Below are 21,454 nucleotides of genomic sequence, written 5' to 3' on the forward strand. Positions count from 1 at the left end.
ATTGCAGCCTCCCCATGGTCACATGATCAAAATTCAGACCCTAGGCAACTGGCTCATATTCATGATGGCTGCAATGTCCCGGGGCAATGTGATCACCTTTTGTGACCTTCTGACAAGCAAAGCCAATGGACAAGCCAGATTCACTTAACAACCATGTTGCCAACTCAGCAACTGTGGCCAGAAAGGTGGTAAATTGGGACAAAACTCATTTAGCAACGTAAATGATGTACTCAACTGTGATCATAAATCAAGAATTACCTATATTTCTGGGTACTACATGCTTATAGTTCTCTGGTCCGAGTTAGCACAAGTGTGTTTAATTTATGTTATGTGTATGAATATCACAGCATGCGATTGTGGGATGCTGCAAATGGCTGTGGTTGCTTGCCGAGTGCCCCAAATAAAATCACCGTCAGGGCTCTGGTAGCGACCCCCATTTAAAACATGAGTCTCTAGCCTGATTTTCAAAGTTCAAAGAAGATTTATTAGGGGAAGACATACCAGTACTGCCTGGGTGTAGCCGACTCTGAGACACATCATTCATTGTCACCCTTGACCCTGGTTTTCTCCCACCTTCTGGGTGTATCATAATTAATATTCTCCAATGGGACAATCCATAGCCAAGAGTCATCAATCATACTCGTCTAGTTAGAATTTTGCGTGGCAGCAACTTTGGTCGCCTGGAAACTATCTATGAAAACATCCCTGGAAAGCAGTTTCTGTTTTTCAGCTGCTAGACTACTCCCCACTTCCTTTCTGTTGGCAACTCTAAAAGACCAGATAAATATTTTATGAGTTGACAATCAGGTGACTAGGGAAAGCAAATGTTGTAACTTTGGAAACCGGTTCGTAAGAAGCTTTTAGGGACTCCATCGTAACTTTCACCAGTTGTAAGTCAAGGATTACCCGTAGATCTTTCCTACTCCATGTTATTGAAGGTTGCAAAATTATTATGTATTACTGAATACTTGTCCTTTCCAGGATCTCTGGATGGTGAATATCTCTCTTTGTTTTTTCTTCAAAACATCTGAGGTAGACTGGAATGAAAGAGGTTGATTAGTGCCATAATCCATTTTCAGGTGGCCACTTGAAAATTGAGACTTTCTAGTTCCACCGATCCCACTCCCTAAATCTTCACGATTATTTTGAATTTCGGAAATTGCCATTTATATTTAGGCCTTCATACCTAATTTCAAACAGATTGATATTTATCGGGGGGGGGTTCAAATTCACGGCCCACAGGCCAAATGCATCATGCACTGGCTATGCCTATCCCCTTTTAGTGAAGGGGGGAAAATTGTGATTGTGATGACGCGAGTTTGACACCCCTGGTATGTATATATTTTGTAAAGTGGTATGGTAGTTCAGAGTCAAGAATATTTGTTTGTGTTTCTACTTGTTTATGTATGCGCTACTATTATTGTCTAGACTTCTTTACATAATACAGTAATTTAGCGTCATTTAAATTATTGTTTATTTGGCCATGACTACTCTCCTAATTTTTTTTTAAACAGGTATTAATGTTGACATTGCAAAACGATCCTCCGACACTGGAAACCGGAGTAGAAGACAAAGAAATGACCAAGAAATATGGCAAGTCCTTTAGAAAACTAATTTCCTTGTGTCTTCAAAAAGACCCTTCTAAAAGGTATGGTGTTTTTAAAAAGGAGAGATGTAAGAAAGTGAGGCAAAGCTTTTAAATGAGGGTATAGTTTTAAATAATAAATATTTTAAATAATAAAATATAGATTCTTTTCTACTTAAGTGTATATAAAGACACAGAGAGATCAAGTTGTCCATCCGATTGCTTGACCCTTGTTTTTTCTGAGTGACATAATTGGACATGCTTATTTTATTTATGAAATGTATAGATTGCTTTGATGTGTTATGACTTTGGGAAACTCATATAATATGCAGTAAAAATACAATAAAAAGACCCAAAAAATGATCAAAAGTTCAGAAAAAGCCAACAATCATTTAGAAGAATCAGAACATCACACAATGGGTTTATCATTCACTCTAACTCAGAGTCTGAAGTGATCAATAACTCCTCGTGTTTCCCTGTGCTTAAAAGAGGTAGTAATGAGTTCATTATTGAAGAAATGCTCTTTGACCAAGAGGCTCTCTCTAATTATAGAACACTCTGTAATATTTCATTCTTGGGGAAGATGATTAAGAAATGTCTTATCTGATCAGAAATCATTCTCTTCAGAAATCATTCCTTCCCTGTTTTCAAAATACTTAATTTTCTTACCATTTTAGGAAGAGGTAACGATGAAGCTAACAATAGAGATAGCTTCCTATCATCCTTTTTTCAGTTGCCACTAGGTGCTGAATAACAGCACCCCAGAAACCAGTGTACACATCACATTAAGTTTACCAAAGGGATCTGGAATTGCTAGAGCAGGGGTGTCAAACTTAAGGCCCATGGGCTGGATCCGGCCTATGGGGTGCTTAGATCTGGCCCACGGGGTTGCCCTGGAAACAGCGAAGGACCAGCCAGCGGTGTGTCTGCCAGTGAAAACGGAGCAAAGATGGGGCAAGTGCAGCCTTCCCAAGCTCCATTTTCGGCTGCGATGGTCTCTTGAAACTGTCTGCCAGTACATGGTCCTTCCAAGCTCCATTTTCTCTGGTAGAGCACTTGGGCCACCACAGGCGCCCCCGTGATATAAAGCTGGTCATGCCCACTCCAGCTTCCCCAAGGTCAAATACAATCCTGATGTGGCCTTCAAATGAAATGGAGTTTGACACCCCTGTGCTAGAGGAATAGGCAGATAATTAAAAAAAATATGGAAAATGGAAAAAGGTATTTTACCACAATCTATGCTATAGGAAAAGAATTTGGAGGATGGAGCTGCAAAATCTGCCTCTTTTATTTGAGGCAATTTATTAATGAACTCAGCTTTATTGGACATCACTGTGTCTCTGGAATAATATATTTAAAGACAGAAAAGCTGTTCTGTTGGTTTACTAGTTATGCTGAATAATAGTAAACAATAAATAATAATAAACAAGACATATACCCTTTTTAGAAAGGGTTCTGTGGCAGAACTGAGTCACTTAGATTTCCTCTTGTGCTATATACCGTGTTTCTTAGAAAATAAGACAGGGCCTTATTTTTTTTTAGACCCCCGAAAAAACAGCTTGGCCATCTTTTTGAGGGGTGTCTTAATTTTTCCCCCCATGTGCCTCGCCCAGCCACTGGGCTGCTTCTATCCGAAGGAGCGCCCCATGCCTTGCCTCTCCACCGGGCCGCTTCTGTAGCAGCCAAAAGGAACTATTCCACAAATTTAGCACAGACTGAGGGAAGAATGGCATGCAGGAAAATTCCCCCTCCCTATTTTCCTCCCTGGTCGCCCAAAAGCCTCAATTCCAACACTTCAGCGTTTGGAGTGGAGGGTTTTTGGCAAACGGGAGGAAAATGGCAAGGGGGCATTTTCCTGCCTGTCATCTATTCCTAAAGTTCTCTCTCCCTCCCTATTTTCCTGCCTTTCACAAAAATAGCTCCACTCCGAGCCTTCAGCATATCCCAGGACCCTGAAAGGCTTTTTGTAGCATGCATGCAAGCGGCATTGCTGTGAGGTTTGTCACATTGGCGTAGCCTCTTTGAGCAGCACCCTGCAAGGATTGCAGTGCCGTCGCTTGCACGCACAATGCTACAACAAGCCTTGCAGGGTCATGGGATACGCTGAAGGCTCGGAATGGAGCCTTTTTCACAAACGGCAGGAAAATGGGGAAGGGAATATTCCTGCCTGTCATCCATTCCTCAAGCTGCTTCTCCCTCCGCATTTTCCTGCCTTTCACAAAAAACGGCTCCACTCCGAGCCTTCAGCATATCCCAGGACTCTGCAAGGCTTGTTGTAGCATTGTGCATGTGAGCGGCGGCATTGCTGTGAGGTTCGTCACATCGGCGCAGCCACTTCGAACAGGACCCTGCAAGGATTGCTGTGCCATTGTGCATGCGGGCGGCGGCACCGTCGCAAGTTTGGATACACTGGCGCAGCTGCTCACGGTAGGATGCCAGCTGCACCGGGGTGATGAAGCTCATGGAGGTGCTGCCATTCATGAGTGCAACGCCACAACAAGCCTTGCAGGGTCCTGCTCTAAGAGGAATGGATAACAGGCAGGAAAATTCCCCTCCCCATTTTCCCGCCCTTCATGAAAACGGCTCAGTGTATCTCAGGATCGTAACGCAGAAGGCTCCATTCCAAATCTTCAGCGTTGCAATCCTGGGATACGCTGGAGGCTCAGAATGCCTCTGCTTCAGTGCAGAATGACTTTCGCCCCTCTCTGCAGCCGGATACTTGCTCCCTCCCCCTCCAATTCTAGTGCCGGCCATGCCCATCCCCCAGGCTTATTTTCAGGGTAGGGATAATGTTAGGCCCACCCCCCAAAAAATTAGGATTGGGCTTATTATTGGGATGGGTCGTGTTTTCTGAGAAACACGGTATGCTTTAAGTGTATAGCTACATGTACATCTTTTGGGAAACGGATTTTCTTTTGTTCGACTCTGGAGATCCTTTGTAAACTTACTTCTAAACCGTTTGCCTTTCGCTGTGTCTCATTAACTCGACATCCCTGGGGCACGAGCATTAAGCGAAGGTCCATCGCTTGGCCAGAGATAAAATGTTCTCGGTACTTCAGCCTGAAATCCTCTAGAGAACCCGTGTTTATTAAGATGTCAACTGCACCAATGGCTCCCTATTGCAGCATAGGATTTAAAAAAATAGCATAGAGAGAGAAAAAAACTATAAGCGCTATAATAAATAATTCTATAATTATTTATTTATTAGACCTTGTTAATGTTGACAAATCTGCTGTTCCTTATTTTAAATTCCAAAAGCATTGTATTCATGATTCTGCTAACATGACCAAGTAAAGTGATTTCCAGTTCTATTTTAAGTATCAGAAAGACCGTTACTTATTGTATAGTGTGAAATGGTTTCTTTCAGACTATTAAGAGCATCAGAGTCCAAGATAATGCTTTATTTTCCCCATCCTTTCTTTCTCTCTCTCTCTCTCTCCCCCACCCACACCCCCAATTAAGAAGAAATCAACATTATCTTGTAGCTGTATAAATAATTCCATTCTGAGTGGTTGCTTTCTAGCCACTAGATGGTGCAATTGCTGAAGTCTGTACAAGGCTGATCAAAATTAAGCTGATTTTTTTTTTCAGAATCAGCAATCTATTCTTGCTCTGGGAAGAGAGATTCTAAATGCTTTATGTTAAAAATGAAGTTGGGTTGAAAATAGTTCTTGGATAAGAAGTTTGATCATGTTTTCGCCAAGAAATATGGAAGTTTATATAGAATTTATTGGTGTTTATTAATACTTAAAATAATATTTTATTATTTTCTAGGATTTACAAACATTTTTAGTTACCTATATATTAGAGTTAGTCCATATCTTCCACCCGCTTCTGGATAACTGTGTTGAAGTCTTGCTTAAAGAGCTCAGGAGAGATGCTGTGATGATTGAGGATTTCTGCTCCTGTTTCATGCTCGTATCAGATATTTCATACTGTCATTTAGCAATGATGAGCCAGTGTGTTGGTCTCCACTGTTTCTGATGCTCTTTTCAGAACTGAAATTGTTGTTATGCTAATAGACAAATTACCTATTTGATACAAATGATTTTTAGACAGAATAAGAACTTAATAATTCTCAAAGTGAGATAAGCATCTTTTTCACATCCAAAGTTGGGCTAATTCTGAAACTGTGTAAACAAACTTATTCTAAATCCGAGTTTTTTCTTTCACCATTTATAGCAGGAAACCTGCCTCTCTAATCTCCAGTGAAGGAGTTTCCTAGGTCTCCATAGCATAGCTGGAGTGGGATACAGAATAGGAGGGGCAATTTATTTGGATTTGTGAATTTAATGAATTTATTTGGATTTAATGGATTTATTAGGGAAATTGATTCTGTTGCTAACAGAATATCATTATAACTAAATGTCAGTAGTGTATATCTTTGATTAATGAACTAATTGAGAAAGAGGTGCCTGTTTCTTCTGAATGTCCATTAAATCCAAAAGTATGATATTCATGTTGATTTAAATTATTGGTATAATGACATATTTCTGCAACTTAAGCATATGTGTCAACCCTCACAGGGTGGTTGTTATAGGAAAAATAGGAGGAAAGAGTATTAAGTATATTTGCCACCTTCAATTCTTTATAAAAACAATATAGGTGGGGTAAAAACAAGATAAATAAATAAATGCATTGAATGTAAATCAAACTGCCTCATTTTGACTACTTTTGATGCAACTGATTGTCCGTTGTTTTAGAGTGACAGTTGATGGAAATTTTATCAGTTGCACCTGAAATTTATTAAATGAAATTTATTAAGCTGAGATTTTTACTGTCTGTAAATAGGTTGGGAGATGCTGCTTTTATTTTCTTTTTAAAACTATCTTCCACATAAAACAGTACATTGGATTTATATTAATGGCAAAATATGAATTCTTCTCAAAGAAATAAGTCTACATAGCAATAGTATTTAAGTTTATATACTGCCCCAGCATTTTACAGCACTCTCTGGGCAGTTTACAATGTAATCTGGTCCCTCGGAAGGATGGAAGGCTGAGTCAATCTTGAGCGCCATCAAGATCGAACTCCAGGCTGTGGGCAGAGTTTGCCTGCAATACTGCATTTTAACCACCGCACTACCAGGGCTCCTGGGAACAGTTGACATAATTTGTAACAAATTGTTTAAAAAACTTTTTAATAAGGATAGCAACATTAGTAAACACTTTTTAAAACTGGCATTTTCATCATTTTGATCTTATATATAAACTAATTATCTTTTCTTTTAAAGAAAAACATAGGATATTGAAATCAAGTATACACTCTTAATACTTTTCACTGGATGTTGAATGGTGACTTTTCTAAATAACATGTAGCAGTCCTGGTCCATCAACACAATGCTAGAATGATATTCTAAATTGCCTTTTTTAATCTATCTTTCAGGCCTACTGCAGCAGAACTTTTAAAATGCAAATTCTTCCAAAAAGCAAAGGTAAAATTTTAATCCTGATTCGAGATAAATATGAATGCTTCTGCTTCTTGGGGCTAGACTTAATTATAACAATCTTGATCTTTACAGACTAGAGAATACTTGATTGAAAAGCTACTTACAAAAACACCCGATATAGGACAGAGGGCAAAAAAGGTAAGATTCCTTGTAATTGCTTTCAACTGTGCTTTTTCCTTTTTAGGAAATTAATGCATAATAAAGTCACAGTCATATTACTTATGTTTGCTGGGCATAACTACAGATAGATAGTCCTTGACTTACAACCACAATTGAGCCCAAAATTTCTGTTGCCAAGTGCACATTTATTGAGTTTTGCCCCGTTTTACGACTTTTCTTGCCAGAGTTTTTAAGTGAATCACCACAGTTGTTAAATTAGTAACACTGTTGTTAAGTGAATCTGGCTCCCCCATTGACATGGCTTGTCAGAAGGTCCCAAAGGGGGATCACATGACCCCCGGGACACTGCAACCGTCATAAATATGTGTCAGTTGCCAAGTGTCTGAATTTTGATCATATAACCATGGGAGTTGCTCCAACGGTCATAAGAGTGAAAAATGGTCATAAGTCACTTTTTTCAATGCTGTTGTAACTCCAAATTGTCACTAAATGAACTGTTGTCAGTCAAGGACTACCTGTGCTGTTAAAGGGCAGGCAGTCTCTGGCAGCTACTTCTGATAATTCTTCTTGAGCTCCAGGTTCAGCATTTGGACAGCTACCATGCCTGAATGCATAGAGAACTTGTGACTAAATGTTGCTAAATCACAGCTCCTATTATTCCTTACTATTTACTATGGGAACGTTTGGTGATTATAGGTTTCCCATTCCTGTTGTACAGACACAGAATTGCTATGCTAAGTGTGGCAGAACTGAGGCCGTGTGGGTTACAGAGATTGGCAGCTTTATTATACTGTATTGACATAATTATAATATGTAATGGTATAGTAACAATAGTGTATTTGTATGTTTGGTGGGGAGAGAAAAAGCAATGAAGATGAGGATGGGTTTTCTAGAAGATCTTTTTTCATTACTGCCAACCCCATTTTAGCAGTGATTATTAACCCTTTTCATAGTTTAATTATTGTTATCTCCTTTGAGTATATTCAGTGGAATAAAAAATTAGTATACAAATAATGTAATGAAATAAATGTAGCTATTCTTTTAGATCCAGTTTAAGGTTTAGGAGGCTGAGATTTTCTTCTGGAACTTTGGGGTTTTTAATTTTTCCTTTGGTATAAAGCTGTTGTGGCATTTGCAATCAAAGAAAACATCATATTCATGCTAAGAATAATAGCATGAATATGCCCAGAGATGATTCCTCTCTTGAATTCTAATCAAATTGAATCTCAACCTGTAAGTAGATCCACAACTAAACAACATTGACATCTGTTCGCTGTGTGATAATGTCTTGTTTAACCTCCAACCTGGGTAGTTTAATCTTGTCAGCTTCAGTCAAAGTGGAAATCATATGGGATAAGGGGAATTGTTGTACAAATATCTGAACAATTAGTAAAGACTCGTCTAATCAAAGCAGGCATGTTATGTAGCACTGACTGCAGCTTGTCCCTGTTTCCTTTTCTGTTATGTTGCACTATGTAGATATGTGTGTGAGAGAACATGCCAATTCTTTGAAGGAGGCAAGGTCAAAAAACAAAAGCATCAGGGATTCCAGAAAAACTCTTTATTGTTACAGGTTAGAGTAATAAAATCTTGGAAGCCTATCAGTTTTACTCTACTCCCCCATATATCAAACAAAACTAAGACAGGGCTATTTTAAATATATCACATTTTTTATTTCCTCAGGACTGTGTTTTGACAACTGTCTTTCCTTAATGGTTCTTTTCGCCTTTCCTCCTCCTCAGGGGCAGGTCTACATTCTTTCATAGAGAGACGGGAAGAGGGAGATTTTACATTAAATTAACTCTTCAGCTGTCACAAGTCTGCAACTCCCAGAACTCCCCTCTTACTCACCCTTCTGTTTCAAATCATTTCTGGCTTGAGCCTTTGTGTTTCTTTGCCAAAAACAGATACAGAATTTTTTTTAAGTTAGCTTGGATCCTGATATTTCTGACAGAACAACACCTCATGCTTCCCCCCACCCCCCAAAACCAGTGGTCAGGTGAAGTACATAATGTTTTTTTAAAACACTTATAGATCACTTATGTGCATACCTTTTTAACAAAGGCCATAAATAATAAATCTAGCTTGAAATTACTTTTTTGCTAGCTTTCTCTGGAAATTTCAATTGTTTGAATTGGTTTGATAGCTCTTTAAGTAGATCTCTTTGCAACAGCATTTACTAAGCAAATTACCACTCAGTCTTGTTCTTCTTTTAGTACAGAAAAATGTACTGATAAGAATTCAGACTGTTCAGGAACAGCCGCTAGGTGGAGTGGATTGCCTGTTGTTTTTTCAAATAAGCCAATAGATACATTCCTATTAAGATTCCTAACTGTGCTTGTGGTTGCTCATCAAACTACTTTTGGATTTTGGCACAGACAGATTATCTTCTATAAAATAAATAACAAACCTATTTAATCCTAATTTTTTAATACAAGTAGCCTGTATTTGAAAGCCAAAACATACCAGTCCTTTTCTTTTCCATCTAAATGTCAGCTAGTAGGCCAATTTTGAAGTTGTAAATGTGACAAGCAGAGCTGTTTCGTAAACATTGCAAAATTCTGATTTTAATTGTGTTGGTTAGAGTTTTCAATTCTACTTCATATCGGTAAAGCTATTTTTTGCAAGATTACATACTACTTCAAAATATATTTATAAAAATATCCTTTAACTTTGAAAATTAGAGAAAAAAGGCTCCCCTTTTGCTTTCTGTTACCAGGAAAAAGTGATGGTATTGTGATATATAACTTATTCAGAACAGGTCCTTTTTAAAGTGCAAAAATCTTAAAGCAAGCTTGTCCTTCAGAAACCTTAAAAGGCTATTTTGAAAACTGATTCTCTGTGTGTGTGTGTGTAAGTGTGTATGTGCACATATGTGTGTATCAGTGCATGATTTGCTGGTAGTCTCAGTGTCTTTCCGAGGGTTCTCCTTTAGAATTTCATGGAAGCTTGTTTTGCTCAACTAGGTTGCTTTGCAAAATGCTACCATTGAATGCTTTGCAGAACTCAAAATATCGTGTATTGCTCAATTTTTTCTTTTCCAATTTTAAGGCGTTTATCAGTGTGTTGGCATTTGTAAATAAATACCTACTCAATCAGTATTGAGTACTGATTGAGTAGGTATTATGTACTTGCAAGCCTACATGTTTCTGTTGGAAAGATAAATAAACATGGGCTTTATTTTTTCATGCAGGAAAAAAGGCCCAACTGTTGAATATTTTAACTGAACTTGGCAAAGCAAGCTACCACTTATGTAACTTTTACATATTTTTTCGTTTGATTGATTCAAGACTCTGGCTTAACGTTAGTATGAGTCAATACATTTGAAGGATAGACCTGATAATCATTATGTATTGTGCTTTTGCCCGATCAATTTCTAATTGCACATAATAATTTCTTTTTTAAAAATCGTAAATAACTGATTTATCAGCGGCCTGAGAAAAGCAGTTGTTATGGTGAATTATTTTTGTATTTATTCCTAAAATATACAGCAGAGGGCAGTAGTATATTTGCTAGCAATAATATTTGTACAAGTATATACTAAGTGCAGAGAATTGTATATTTCATGCTAAAAGGGAAAAATGTTCTTAGTAATTGGTAAAACTGTTTAACATTTTATTTTCTAGATTTGTCCTTTTTTACAAGTATTCTACAGGCTGTACAAAGTCAGGCATCCGTAGACAATTTATTACATACACTAAATATCTATATTGTTAGTTATTTTCTTCTAAATATATTCTTATTTTCTTGAGTTACGACTTTTGAACATTCCTAAATTACAATAATGTTTTTCTGGGGAAAATAGATTAATAAACCTAATAAAACCTATTGTAATTAGCCAATGAGGTCTGACTTTTAGTCCTACCTATTGCACACTATTTTATAAGCAACATTGTAATAATATAGAACATGCTGAATATATTCAATAATATTACAGAATCCCAAATATATAATGCTAAAAGGCATGTTGATGAGCTGTAGTCCTGTAGCTGTACCAACAGCTCTCCCTGTTGGAGTTGCAAGAGGGATTTTTTTTCATTGTCTGAGAATTGTTTTCAAAATGAATTCTGTGATTTGTCCTTGGTACCTTGGGTTTAATATGGTTCTCTTTGTAGTGTATACCCAGGGCAGCTTTTTTCCCAACAAAGTGCCAGCCAGGTGTATTCACCAACTTTCATAACCTCCATTTGTATCTGGAAGGTAACATTTTTCAAGTTCCAAGTTTGACTTTTCTAGGTCTAGATGTTTACTCCTCTAGAGTTATGCACATGGTTGTTAAGTATTATTTCACTTGGCAAAATAACATATTATTTTCAGTTATGCCCAGTGATTTTCCTCCATAATCCTCAAAGATTAAACGAAACTGAAGTAGCTTGGCCTGAAGTAGCATTTATGTTAGATGTGCCAATTTAAAAATACTAAACAGTTATTTTTATCATTAATAGATATAGACCTGACATAAACCAAAGTTAGGAATCAGTAATTTATAAACTGGTTGTACATTTCCTCTTTCTTTCCCTATCTTGTGCATTTGCTGTAAGCATCTGAAACACATCATGCCATTTTTGTTACGTTTAGCATAGATTGGAGGGGACACACAAACAGAGACTTAATTATGGCTGCTACTAGAGGATAAAAGTTTAAAGACATCATTTCTAAACCCATTTTGAACTCTTTTAGGCTTCTTTTTTCAGCCTTTAAGATCTTGTGGTTGGGCAAAAATTAAAAACTCAATTCTCTATAAGGTCCCCCTTGTTTATCTAGTCTACTGTGTTGGCTCATCTTGCAGATACAGTAAGCCTTTGGAAGCATAAGTGCTTGAAGGCAGGACAAATGGTTAGGTAAGTAGTTAAGGATATCTAATAGTAAGAGCTGTGGTGGTTCAGTGGTTAGAATGCAATACTGCAGGCTACTTCTGCTGATTGCCGGCTACCTGCAGTTTGAGTCTCACCAGGCTCAAGGTTGACTCAGCCTTCCACCCTTCCAAGGTTGGTAAAATGAGGACCCAGACTGTTGAGGGCAATAGGCTGACTCTGTAAACCTCTCTTAGAGAGAGCTGTAAAGCACTGTGAAGCAGTATATACATCTAAGTCAGGGGTGGGCAAACTTTTTGGCTCGGGGGCCTCATTGACTTTTAAAATTTGACAGTTGGGTCCCCACCTGGTGTCGAAATGCTTGTCATTACAAGTCAAAATCAAATGAATTCAATCATTCACATCAAACCTTAATTCTGTACCAATCTTCGGCGGGCCGGATTAAAAAGACCCAACGGGCCGGATGTGGCCCCCAGGCCGTAGTTTGCCCACCCCTGGTCTAAGTGCTATTGCTGAGTGCTATCTAGTAATATAAACAGAACGACTTTATTTGCCGTATCCTGCCAGCTAATCATTGTTATCCTATGCATAACTTGCCGAAATAACAGTCAAGCATACCATATTAGTGACTGCATCTAAAAAAGCAGTCTTTAATGATGCTGGGTGCCAAAATTGGGTAATTGCAGTTTGGTATTGTGCAACAAAAATTACCGACGGTTGCTATGACTGTTCAATTCCTTAACTGAGAATAACAGATGAAAGTAGCATGCTCTACACTTGCAGTTTCTTATGTGAAGTAGAAAAGTAGAATATGAATTATTTATGTTTTTCAGTAATGCCCTCTGAACAGGAGAGACTGTTCAAGTCGGCAACATTTCATGATCCGCTGAAGAATGGATCGTGCTTCTTGTTTCCCGAAGGACTTCCAGCCTGTTATTAGTTCTAATTCAATGTATGGTTGGAAAAAAAGCTTCTGTTTTAGCCGTCTATTAAGCAGGCTGGTAGAGTTCTGTGTTGAATCCTCAGTACAGGTAAATCCTTAACTTACGATCACGTGAGCCGCAAAATTTCCTTCAGCAAGCAAGAGAGTTGATAAGCATGTTTTGTCCCATTTTACGACCTTGCTTGCCCCACAGCGTGTTAAGTTGAATCACTGCAATTGTTAAGGGAATCTGGCTTCCTCATTGACTTTGTTTGTCGCAAAAGATGACCTCGGGATGCTGCAACCATCATAACCAGTTCACAACCGGTTGACAGGTGTATCAAATTTTGATCACATGGCCATGGGGATGCCACAATGGTCATAGGTATGAAAAATAGACATCAATTTTTGGCAGTGCTGTTTTAACTTCGAACAATCAGTCAACAAATGGTTGTAAGTCGAGGACTTCAGGTAGTCCTCATGACCACAACTGAGCTCAAAATTTCTGTTCTTTTTTTTAAAAGGTTTTTCTTTATTAAACAAACAAACAAACACAAACATGAACAAAAAATACATTAAAAATATTGAACATGGTACAGTCTTCCTAACATCCATCTTTGTCATTACTTTGTTAAGTCCAATAATAATAATACATATTTTCCTTCCATATTACATTATATATACATATAATCATTCCTTAGTCTCTTGAATCTTCCTTTTCTCTAGCCAACCATAAAATTTATCCCATATTTTATAATAATCCGAATCATCCTTATTTTTTAATTCCTTTGTTAATTTATCCATTTCTGCTCACATCATAATTTTCCTAATTATTTCAAATTCATTTGGAGTATCTTCACTTTTCCATTGCTGTGCATACGCCAATCTTGCTGCAGTAATTATATGGATTATTAAATACATATTTTCCTTGTCATATTTCCTCGTATTAATCCCTAACAGAAAGAACTCCGGTCTATATTCTATTTTCATCCCACAAATTTCTTATAGCCACTTCTGTATTTTTTGCCAATATTTTGGGGCCTCTTTGCAACTCCACCACAAATGGTAATAAATTTCTGTTCTTAAGTGGGACATTTGTTAAGTGATTTTTGCCCCCATTTTATGACCTTTCTTGCCTCAGTTGTCAAGGGAATCACTGCAGTTGATTAAATTAGTGACCTGGTTGTTAAGTGAATCCAGCTTCCCCATTGACTTTGCTTATCAGAAGGTCACAAAATGGCATCACATGACCTTGAGACACAGCAATGGTCATAAGTATGAACTGATTGCCAAGCATCTGAATTTTGATCTCATGATTAGTGGGTTGCTGGAAATACCGTAACTCTGAAAAATAAGTCTTGTTTCCGTGCCATTGTAACTTTGAATGGTCATTAAATGAACTGTGGTAAGTCGAGGATTACCTGTACTTGCATTTGATTAACTTAAACTTTGCACACTACACACTGTAAAATAAATTCAGTCACTAGTTCTAGCATAGTTATCTCTGAAATATCCAAAGGTTTCTATGGAGAATCTCAAGGCAATAACACAAGTCCTGCTGAATTATCTTACAGCTGCTTTGTGCAGATCTGTTTGTATTTATGGAATATACTGCTTGGGGGTTTTCTTTCCCCCCAATTGTTTCCACGTGCAGACAGGATTCTGAAAGGGTGGTGGTGGTAACTGTTATGATGCTCTATGGCAGGGGTGTCAAACTCAAGGCCCAGGGCCTGGATCTGGCCCATGGGGTGCTTAGATCTAGCCCGTGGGGTAGCCCCTGGAAACAGTGAAGGACCAGCCCAAAGAAAGTGGAGCTCATGGGGGGGCCATGTGAGCTATGTTTTCAGCCATAATGGCCTCCTCCAGCCCTCTGCCAGCGAAAACGGAGGCTTGGGGACACCACACAATCTCTTTTCGCTGGCAGAGAGCTGCAGGAGGTCATCCCAGCGAAAAACAGCCTCAATGAGTGACATCGAACTAGCCACGCCCCCACAGCCACACACACCCCGGAGATCAAACACAACCCTGATGCAGCCCTCAATGAAATTGAATTTGACACCCCTGCTCTCTGGCTAAATAAAACTGTTGAGGTGAGTGGGTGAATGAATGAGAAGTGATAAAATGCGGTCTCTGAGAGAAGGAATCGCTTCCCAGTAAGGTGTTTTCCTGAAAATAAATTACAAGCAATCCTCGATCTATGACCTCAAAATGAGCCCAAAGTTTCTGTTGGTAAGCAGGACAGTTGTCACGTGTGTTGTGCCCTACCTGGCTTTCTCCATTGACTTTGCTTGTCAGAGGCCAGCAGGGAATGTTGCAAATGGTGATCACGGGGCAGTAGAAGTCGATAATAAATTAATGCCAGTTGCCAAATGCCTGAATTTTGATCATATGATTGTGGGGATGCTGCAAAAGTCATAAATGTGAAAACCCGGTCATAAGTCACTTTTTTTTCCAATGCCGTTGTAACTTTGAGTGCTCACTTAAATGAATGGTTCTAAATTGAAGGACTACCTGTTTCTTCTTATCCGAGTTATTGTCATTTTTTACTTTTAATTGATAATTTTAGGGGGAGATGTGTGGTAGCCTTTCAGGTATTCTTAGAAAATGTGCAGTATCTGGTTGCTTGAGATTTAGACCGTATTAGCAATAGTAATCGCACTTAAACATATATACCGTTTCATAGTATTGTACAGCCCTCTCTAAGCTGTTTATAGCATATTGCTCCCAACAATCTGGGTCCTCATTTTACCGGTCTCAGAAGGATGGAAGGCTGAGTCAACCTTGAGCCGGTCTGGATCGAACTGCTGGCTGTAGGCAGTCAACCTGCAATAATGCATTCTAACCACTGCCCCACCATAATAAATATTAATAAATGACCAGGTCTGTGTACCTTTTACTCTGACATACCTCTCGGTGACTTGGAAATAGAATAACTAAGACCTCTTTGTGAATTACCTGGCCAGAATGAAACTATGAAACAGATTTTTTTTTTTCATGGTCATTGCAGGAAGAATGATATCAGAAATTGGTGCTTGAGAAATACTGTTCGACTTTTGTGGAAGTTGCTGCTGTTGTTGTTGGTGAGGAAGTGAGGAAAAGGATGACAGAGAAATAGAGAAATCATTATTTATTTTCTTTATATGGCTGAGTTTTCAATATCTCTGTCTCAGATTTGAGGAGAAATTGTCTGGAAGTATGGAGTATACGTCTATATATTGATGGTCCCCACTTCTATATTTCTAGTTTGAGAGGGCAATTGTTGACATTTTTTGGCTTTTTTTTTTTGCTATTGATTATACATTATTGGGTGTTTTTGATGGTTCAGTTATGTTTTAGAGAACTTGTTTTTCTTAGTTTTTGCTATTGCTAGTAATTTGTTTTGTATTCCTCTTTTTAAAGCAGGGGTGTCAAACTGGCGGGCCCGCAAGTTGGATGCATCACACATAGGCCCCTCCCACCCTGGCTCTGCAAAGGCAAAAAAATATCACAGTATATCACATGATGTCACATGACGTGATCGAATTTGACACCCGTGTTTTAGAGGTCCATAATGGGTAGAAAGAGAATACAGAGAATATGATGATTTTTTTTTTCAAAGATGCGATAGTTCAACATACATTATATCAGAAGTGGATTCTGAGTGCAGGAGTTATGCATAGGATTCGTTTACTCAGTTTTATCTCCTGCAGTCATTAAATGATGAGCGAGATAGAGAAGAGTCTCTGTAATACATTTTTCCCATATTTCTACTCTTTCTTCAATTACAGAGTAAAGTAGAAATCTCAGATTCATGTCTGAAATCAAGATTGCCACGTGCAATAAATGTATGCATTAAAGAACCCCTCTTCCAGTATTCTTTTGTAGCTAATAAGCAACTACATAAAAATACCTTCGGTGAAAGGACCTCTTTTAAACCGTTTTTCTTCTTTCCCCATAAATGTTCCTAATTGTCTTAATTAAATGGGATAATATTCCTTTTTATAAACATCTTTTATGGTAATTCAATTATAACTGAACGAATGAATATTTGATGATTTGCTTGTAGTGCAATAATGACATCAATTTGCAAATAATTTAAACTGAATTCTAGTGGTTTAAGTCTGAATGAGTTTATTTCATCATTCATAGTTGCTATTGCTTTTACTGTAGTTTATTATCATATCATAGTGTTCCCCCCCCCTTTTAAAAGAATTCTTTACACTTAGATGGAATTATCTTTATTCATATTGCTATTCTCAATTGGTTCCAATCACATTAGCAAAAATATCCTCCCTCCCAATCACGTTAGCAAAAATATCCTCCCTGCATAAGTTCAGGAGCATTTCTCCATCTTCTAGCTTCTTCTTGACTTGTAACCAGAATAATTGCAGGGGGACAAATCTGACAAAAACATATCCGCATCCAGCAGAATTGGGTTTTCTTGTGAATCACCTGGCTTTTGGCCTCTTTCCATCACCGTTTATTTCATCCTCTACTTTGTCCTGTATTCTCTGTTACAGCTGACATTCATCTTGCCTTCTTCCACAGCTGTAGTACCCTGACAGGTGCTTGCTGATCCTGCACACATACACAAACACAGAATGTTTGATTTGGGGTCAGTTTAATATCGGCCACTCTTGCTCCATTTCTTTCACCTGTGTATTCTTGTGAATGACCTATATGTGTGTATACTATCTGACCTGTCTCTTTTCTTACCGTAATATGTTAATTTGTCTTTCTAAGATGGAACATTCTTATTATTTTCCTGATTTATTTACAAATCGTTTGGTCTTTCAAGCCAACTTTTTTGTTTCGGGGAAATAAAAGAAACAAAATTAGAAGTCTGCTTTCTTTTCTCCTCTGCCACAATAATATTAATCGTACTGCACGGCATGACATAGTTTTTAGCCCATCTCCAATAGTAGATTTCCTTGGAACAAAGGAAGAGAAAGTGTAGCAAAGGTGTGCCTGTGTTTCCTAATATCGTAGTGGTTAGAGTATTAGGCTACAGTTGGGAATTAACAAAATAAAGTCTCTCTTGAGTTGATGTTGAGTTTTTCTGATAACAGCATGGAACAATATTGAGTTGGTGTTGGGTTTGCCATTACCTTCTCAAGGGATGAGTATTGCTTCTCTGCCTTGGGATTTCCTGATAGTTTCCTATCCAAATGAAGGCCACGTGTTACTTTGCATGGCTTTTCAAGATCTGTTATGTATTTCCTTGCAAAATTAATTAGAGGCAATCCTTACTTAATGACCACTCGTTCAACGACCACTCAGAGTTACACCAGCACTGAAAAAGGAGACTTGCAACTGATCCTTGAACTGGCAACTGTTGCAGCTTCCCTGTTTGTGATTCAGGCACTTGGCAAATGATGAGCATTTATGACAGTCACAGTGTCCCATAGTCATTTGCTACCTTCGCTGCCAGATTCCAATAAGCAGGTCAGTGGGGAAACCAGCAGGAAGTCCCAAGCCGTGGTCATGTCACATCATGCTTAACTACTCATGGCGGTTCATTTAATGACAACAGCCACTATCACGTGCATTATTTATTTTTTACTTTATGACTGCCTTGCTTAGTGACAGGGTGGCTGGATCCAATTGTGATCAGTAAATGAGGGCTACTTGTACATTAGACTTTTATGTCTAGTAATATACATAGTACTTTGTGTGTGTGTGTGTCTCTCTCTCTGTGGGTATATCCACAGCAGGAGGAAAGAAGGCCTTCACATCAGGAGTTGTGATGGTGATAGACTATGGTGGTCCAGTGTGGTTTGATAGGTAGATGTTTCTCAATTTCCCAATCTAAAGTGAAAAGATCCAACTTTGGAAAAGTCCAAAATTGCCCACCCAGCTTCCATGCCTAAGAGAGAACTAAAATACAGAGTCTTCTAGTCCAATACCTGTAACTATTTACATCAAACTGATTTATCTGTGTGTGCATGTATACACATACATATATACATATATGTTAAATGCCTTATGTCTGTACTTAATAAAAATCCTCCATGGAGCCCCCAAAGTTCTCTTATAGAAAAAGGTGGAGTATTGGGGATCCAGCCCTTCTCTCAGAAGCCCTCTGAATCTTCACCTTCTAGTCCAGGGGTGTCAAACTCAAGGTCCGCGGGCTAGATCCAACCCATGAGGTGTTTAGATCTGGCCCTCAGAGCCGCCCAGGAAACAGCAAAGGACCAGCCCACCGTGCCTCTGCCAGTGAAAATGGACTTCGGAACGGCTGCGTGAGGCCCTCCTGAGCTCCGTTTTCAGCTGTGACGGCCTCCTGAAGCCCTCTGCCAGCAATAACGGAGCTTGGGAGGGCCGCTCCCAGGCTCCATTTTTCACTGGCAGAGGGCTGCAGGAGGCTGTTGCAGCCAAAAACAGAGCCTTGGGGGGCATATGCGGGCTGCAGGACTTTGAGCTGGCCACACTCACCCTAGCCATGCCCACCCTAGCCACACCCACTCACCTCCCCTGTTGTGGCCCTCAATGAAGTCAAGTTTGACACCCCTTATGATGATTAAGAGGGCAGAATGCCTAAAGTGTAATCGTATTTATAATGCCATTTCCTGGCTGCGAAAGGGTTCACCCCATTCTCCCTCACTTTGGAAAATACCCCAATTTCCCTTCTCTCCAAATAGTAAAACATTAATAATAATAAAAAAGAAAATAGAAAGTACTCATTTAATCTTTAAATATTAAAAGGCCAGTGTTCAATATTGGAGGAGATAGATTAATAGAACTGTTTAAAATAGATCCTGGTCTACTTCTTACAAAAACAGAAAATGAAAAAGAAATGCTCCAAACAAACCACAAGATGGCACCGATTCATTTTTTGTTTTTGTTTTTTGGGGCAAGTATCTATAGGAAGTATCTGGAGAGGTATCAAATAATTATTACATATTTTTTTAAAAAAAGTATTTGTACACAGCTAGAAGTTAGAATAAAGAATAAAACCAAACACTCAAGTTCATAAGTTGTAAAAAATAAGACAGGAGACGAAAATCAAAATCAAATTCTTAGTATGAATTCCTTCCTTCAACTGTTAACTATTTCAAAAAACAACAACATCCCCTTGCCAAAATATTCTTGAAGAAAGATGCATTAAAAACAAAACCCCAAAACTCCTCCAGCTGCTCAGAGTTTTCTACCTGTTTATCAAAGACAAGGCCCCATTCCTTGTCTAGTTTCTTTTCAAAAACTTCTGAGTTTGGATCTTTATTATAAAACCACCATGCATTTCCTATCTTCAGCCAGGGAGATGGGCCCTGAGGTCTCACACCCTATATATGCAGTCAAGCATCCCTTTCTAATGGATATGTGCGTTTGACAGTCTGGTATAAGGGGTGTGCAGTAGGCAATATTCACTTCACCATATCAACCTTAGAAGAAGAAATTTGAATTTTCATTATTCAGGTCTCTCAATTAAACATGCTGTTATTATTGTTGCTTTCTTTAATTCTGCCAGGCTTATATCCATGGGAGGTGGGAAACTGACTGTCCTTTTGGGTTCTTTTGCTAAAATTAATTTCTAAAATTGCAGTTGCGTTTATGTAAACAGAAATATCTGGTACTAATTTCAGAGTTGTTAATACATCATGATTTTACACTATTGATTATACTGTCCACAAAGGTAGGTTTTGTAATCGTTAAACAATAAGAAAAACATAGATGAGAAGAAATGGGTTGAATTAAGTGATCAAATGAATTTAGAGAGAATGGCTGGCATGTGCACCATTTATCTGTTTCCAAACAAAAACGAGTCTAGGAAAAGAGCTTTTGATCCCATTTGTTTGAGTGAGGCTAAACCTCACCTCTGAGAAGGTGCATGTGGGGGATATTGGTAGCAGATAGTTTTGAAGATGAGGTACACGCTTCCTCTTTGTATATATAGAAGATTCGTCCTGGAATAAAGATTGGCTTTAGCTTGGGGAAGAAAGAATAAATACAAGGGTAATGAATCTCTCTCTCAGGAAATGATGAAAGGTCCAGTCCTGCTGAGAACTTTTTCCATGTCTCAGGCTTTTTGGATTAAAACAACAAAGCAGCCATGTCACTGCAATTTCAAACCTTAACATGACAAACTGTGTAGTGGGAGCATAAAGGCCAACTTAATCTTACTGTGGTGTGGTGAAGCATTTTATTGTAACACAGAGTGTGATCAACAGTTTACAGCTGGAGTGCCCAGCTTGACAACTTTAAGACTCATGGACTTCAAATCTCAGAATTCCCCAGCCAGACATGGTTTACCTACAACATTAAATTGTGAATTACGGTTTCCAAACTGGTGGCTAAGTCAAAACCACACAGACCATTGTATGGCTTAGCATAGTGTTTAGGTCTAGATTATGCATGCAGGTAGGTTCCTCTGGTGCCATTAAGTGTTCTTGCTTTCTGGAGGCAAGCACTTAATTTTTTTGTTAGGCCCCTGAGACTTATTTTTAAAGGATGGATTTTACCTCATCTAGATCAGGGGTGTCAAACTTGTGTCATCATGGCGGCGGCACATAATGTATCGTGATTTCCCCCCCTTCGCTAAACTGGGTGTGGGCGTGGCCACCGTGTGATGCACCTGGCCTGCAGGC

General features: G+C 38.6%; 1 protein-coding gene across 5 annotated transcripts in view; it reads left to right on the forward strand.

Annotated features, from left to right (window-relative positions):
* The window catches only part of STK39 (serine/threonine kinase 39), a 138,902-nt gene that overhangs the window by 70,411 nt on the left and 47,037 nt on the right, over positions 1-21,454 (forward strand). For all 5 annotated transcript variants that reach the window (XM_026697107.2, XM_087920004.1, XM_087920006.1 and 2 more), the window contains 3 exons: positions 1,515-1,648; positions 6,971-7,019; positions 7,107-7,172. In XM_026697107.2, coding sequence (XP_026552892.1) covers positions 1,515-1,648; positions 6,971-7,019; positions 7,107-7,172 — 249 coding nt within the window. The remainder of the gene's footprint in view (positions 1-1,514; positions 1,649-6,970; positions 7,020-7,106; positions 7,173-21,454) is intronic.

Source organism: Pseudonaja textilis, chromosome 1 (assembly GCF_049901715.1).
Source record: "Pseudonaja textilis isolate UNSWEBS1 chromosome 1, rPseTex1.2, whole genome shotgun sequence".
Taxonomy (NCBI): domain Eukaryota; kingdom Metazoa; phylum Chordata; class Lepidosauria; order Squamata; family Elapidae; genus Pseudonaja; species Pseudonaja textilis.